This window comes from Pyxicephalus adspersus, chromosome 1 (genome assembly GCF_032062135.1).
Source record: "Pyxicephalus adspersus chromosome 1, UCB_Pads_2.0, whole genome shotgun sequence".
In the NCBI taxonomy this organism is placed as follows: domain Eukaryota; kingdom Metazoa; phylum Chordata; class Amphibia; order Anura; family Pyxicephalidae; genus Pyxicephalus; species Pyxicephalus adspersus.
This window is the reverse complement of record NC_092858.1, coordinates 100151052-100155873: the sequence shown is the minus strand read 5'-3', so window position 1 is coordinate 100155873 and position 4822 is coordinate 100151052. Positions and strand designations below refer to the sequence as shown.

General features: G+C 38.7%; 1 protein-coding gene across 2 annotated transcripts in view; it reads left to right on the top strand.

The window, feature by feature from the left end:
- Window positions 1–433: 433 nt before the first annotated feature.
- The window catches only part of DNAJC8 (DnaJ heat shock protein family (Hsp40) member C8), a 17329-nt gene continuing 12940 nt past the window's right edge, over window positions 434–4822 (top strand). Inside the window, exons 1-2 of one of the 2 annotated variants that reach the window (XR_011921992.1) lie at window positions 434–586; window positions 4034–4135. Coding sequence is in view for 1 of the 2 variants with exons in the window: in XM_072420642.1 (XP_072276743.1) it covers window positions 527–586; window positions 4034–4135 (162 nt within the window). In the remaining variant the exon portion in view is untranslated. The remainder of the gene's footprint in view (window positions 587–4033; window positions 4136–4822) is intronic. The other variant, XM_072420642.1, reaches the window with a different exon arrangement.

Genomic DNA, 4822 nt, shown 5'->3' with positions numbered 1-4822 from the left:
CAGTCTTTAAAATTTTCCTGTAGTCTAACATTCACTAAATTATATCAGTGCTCATACAGTGATCATACTAAGGACCAAATTTGAGGCACCCTCTAGTAAATAGGTTTATCACCACCTCAGGATGTATGAAAATTTTTTTTCAAGTTGAATAATGTTGTCTTTTATGCCTGCGCTTACGTGTAAATAGCAGCTGAGGGCGCTATGTAATGTAACTCAGAATAATTTCTCAAAACATTTTGCTCATTTCGGTTCATATTAAAACAAACTTTACTTAGTTCTACTCTACGTATTGTTTAAAAATAACATTGGTAAACACTATTATAGTCTTACAGATAGAGACCCGGACCTTTTTATGAAACGCCCAGTGTTCTCTTTACTTTGCAAGTTTTGGGTATCATTAAGACAACCACGTGCCTCATACCTTCGGGCGCGAATAGGTTAAGTGCTGCACGTGACGTGAGAATGCGCAGCCCCTGACGGCAGCGTGCGTTGCGTCTGACGTAGACATCGATTGCTTGGCGGCAACATGGCGGCTTCCGAGGCCGGTGGTTCATCGGATGATGCGTTCTCTACGTTTTACACCGAGGTGACGTAACGCCAGCTTTAGGGGAGACATAGATGAGGGAGGGGGGTGTGGTGCGCTCGCCTTACATCTCATGACGGAGAATCTTATTATCCGTTCATGTAAACAGGCTGGTGTGTGGCTGTAGGTTCTCCGGTTATGCCGGGCCCAGGAAATCTTTATTATAATATAAAGGAGTGAGATTGGTGATAGAAGGTTTGTCTGCAATAGGTTGAAGGACAAAGCTGCCTGCTGTGGAGTCCATTCCTTCTGGTGCTCTGTGTCATGACTTCTATAGAGAATTTGCCTATTGCTGGAATAAATGATAGTTGTCCTCTAATGAAGAATATTGTGCTGCTTCCACCAGGAAGTCATGTAGTGCAAAGGAATATTTTACCGCCAGGTCCAGCAGTATCATTCATACTGTTCCTCTCTCTCTGGTTCCCTCTGTATCCCCCGCTTCCTTGCTTTACTTTTCCTGGAGCCTAATTCTGCCCCCCCCCCCAAACTGGTGCATCTACTTGAAGTGTAAATAAACCCAAAACAAAAATCACCCTTGCCTTCAATCCCGCAGATCAGTGTTCCTCTTCCTTCGTCACCCAATCTTGCACTGCCCATGTGTGAGATTGGTAATTTTTTATTTTCTATTGATGAAAGGGCTTCTCATCATCTCAGAACGAGCAGCCAAGAGCCTCCCGAGATGTAGGTATTCCGGGAGGCTCTGCACTCCCAATCATTCTTAATCACTTAGGCAGGGTGGTGCTGCACTGTTCTTTTTTTGAAAATAAAAGTGTTGCATTTAAAAAAAAAAAAAGTTTTTTACTTTAAATAAAATGGTTGACTACTCTTTTATGTAAAATAAAAAAATTCTTAGTTTGGGTACGCTTCAATCCCCATGTTCGGTATCATTATCTACCCTGCCTAGTGTCCAGTTTTGTTGCCATTACCATCTGCTAGCAGATCACCAATGTTATGGGCTGGCAGGGGGGGATCTGTTGTCACAATTGGAACCAGCATCAGACTGGAAGTTTTGTATTAACGTGTTCCCATGAATTTGATCATTACTTTAGAAAAGCAAACATAAGTTCCTTTCTTAGCAGGGGTCAATGTAAATCATTTTAGTTATGCCCAGTGGTAAGCTTTAAATACCAAAAGTACTATGATAAGCTCCTAATCAAACCTCTACATTGCGGTAAAAAGAAAATCGAGTGGTATATAAAAGCACTTTGTGCTTTAGCGGTTATTTGCGTTTGCATTTTCTTAGTGGTCTGTGTATCTGGAGTTGTGTCCCCTTGTCCATATACTTTGCTATAAGGTTTTCTGCCTTAAAATCTTATAAAGTTGATGGTAAAGAGTAAACTTTCCTGAATGTGAAATTCCTGCAATTGAAAGCGGCTTATGTGTAAAGTGTCTACATCAGCTGGTGAGAATTATTTTTATTTTGCTTGGTTCCCATGAGTGACAGGAAAGGTTCCTATTGGCACACTTTTCATGCTTTAGGATCATTGTTTTATATTAGTAAAGTCCATTTTTGGGAGAAAAAGGACATGTTTACATGTACAGGAATAACAGTGGTTGTTTGCATGTGTTGCTGGAAATATATGTGAGATATTTGTTTTATCAAAGTCAGTTTTTTTTCCTTTACATTTTGATAGTGGGATAGGGTTAAACCACCACCTACTGGAGGCATTTCCCTTTACATATTCTGGACAAGCATGTTTTTGTTTTGTTTTTTATGAAAAGTAATTATTATCTGTAGCTGCAGGCATTGTGGAGAAAATTATCTTCAAAGTTCACCAAAGGCACTAAAATATTTGCTTTCTTTCTATTGCAGCAGAATCTTGGCAAGCTGCCCCAGTCTTCTGATGTAAATGGCAGGTGTGTTTATTTCTGAGCTCTTGAAACTGACAAACGAGCCTTTGCCATCTCTACAGTACCTACAGCTAAAGATCACAAAAAAGTAAATCTTTGTTCTCACCAGGAATTTTTTAAGCTGGGTGGAAAGAAGCAGTAGGTGGGTGGTCGAAAAACTTTTTCTGAGGACCACATGACAAATTTACTGTTCCCAGTTGTTGCCATGGGATCTAGTAATCCCTATAATTCTGTCCATTATCTACTATAGTTTGTTCCAGTCTCCTAATACCCTCCTCCTTAGTATGTCCCATTTTCCATTGTTATGTATTATGCTCCAACTGCTCAGTGCCCCTGTATTGTGACCTAACTTCTCAGTAATCACACAAAAGCAACCAAGTGGTTACTGAAAAGTGCTGGGTGTTGCGCCCAGCTAAAAGGGGCAAGTGAGAACAGAGGGGTTTATACGTAATGAGGGCAGAAGGAGAGGAAGCCAATCCCGCAGTGATAAAGTTAGAAAATACCACTAGAGTGGTTGCCGAGCCAATAGTACATAAGAGAAATATACGTAAAGAGGTCTTTTAAGGTTTGTGTTGGCCAAAGTTCACAGGGATCCATGAAGGTAGCTTGCCCACAATTTCTGACTAATGATTTAGAGTCTAGTCATTTCCGTAGTTTCCCGACAGATTGGAATTTTGGGTATGACCAAGAGGTGTTCTGGATTTGAGGAATGAAGAGGGATAAATCAAGGTTGGCACCAAAGCAGCAAGCTTGAGAAGTGGAATGAATAACAATTAGCATAAAAGGAACCCGTCAGTTTTGACATATGTAATCCACTATTACTGACTATTTTGTATTGCGATATTTAGGCTTGTTGTGGTTTATTCATTACATATAGAAAATAGGTGATCCAAAGCAAACACATGCAGTCTACACATCCTATACATACTTTTAGGAGGATTTTGAGGAATGACCTTGTGTGTGTGACCAGTTACAAATGACTTATCTACCTACATCAGGAATCAGTCCACCAGTTATCCACAGACCTTGATATGTTGAGCCAATTCCTGTCATTTGCTGTCTTGCGTAGGGGCCAACCATAAAGAGTCGTTTCAGCTGAGTTTTGTCTAAAATAGGTTTATATGTTCAAGAACAAATGATATATATAACTTTTTTTTTTTTACTGCATAGTCTACCTTAAATGCACTACATTTGCTGGTAAATCCAAATCACTTCAAGCTCCTATTGAGTACTACTGTCATTCATTATGGCCTAATTTACCATTTTTGAATGGCTGAAAACCACCATGAGTAGCCTATTGCCACAGGAGTGAATGGGCTGAGCATGCATGTGTGGTAGAAGATGAAAAAGGCTTGGACTTTTTTTGAGCAAAGGCTGAGGTGAAGCGGAGTCTAAGTATATGGGTAGTTGGCTCTCACTTAAGGGCGTGGGTTAAAATCACTGCTGATCTCCCTGCTGCTAATATTAGGTAAACTGTACTGCTAAGCTCCTTTGAGGCTGTCATAATGCTTAAAACAGCCTTACTTTTAATGTTTGTCACAAGGTTTGTCTCATTGTTACTGGTATTTAATGTATTTTTTTTCCTTTGTATGTAAACAGGTTAAACAGATTGAGAAAAGAGATTCTGTCCTTACCCCAAAACAGCAGATAGAGAGACTGACCAGGCCTGGATCCTCGTATTTCAATTTGAATCCTTTTGAGGTATAACTTTACACTGATGTACCCCACATTTGTTTCTTCTGTAATATCCTAATGATATGTGAATATTTCAGTTTACTGGTGAAAATGGGAGCATTTTTAAAATAAAATCAAGATTCTTGTATGTCAAAAAGACCACCATTAGTTTTCAATATATGAAAACTGTGACACCATCAGTAGTACTGCTCAGTGGATGCGCCCAATATTCATTGTGTCACTGAAAATCTGCAGATTGCAATGATCTTGGAAAGCAGGATGAGTGATTGGGCAAATGTTTTTTATATTTGTATTATACACAGATGGCTTTTCTTGTAATATTTCTCAAAGTCATAAGAAAATTTACTGATGCCTCAACCTCAGCCTTAATGACAAATATATATATATATATATATATATATATATATATATATATATATATATATATATTTTTTTTTTTATTATTTATTTTTTTTAAAAACAGAACACACACCAGTCTTTGTGTTTTAAGAGCAAGTCTTGTCTCAGGACTAGTATACAACAGTCCTTATCTGCATATTTGTTCTAGTTTATCAGATCAAAAAGCAGAAAAGCCATTGGGTCAACATTAAAGCCAATTATTTGTTATTGATAAGGTGCGTACACACTTCCAATTTTTATCGTTCCAATCGAACGACGAACGATCGATTGGGCAAAAAATCGTTCGTAAAAAAG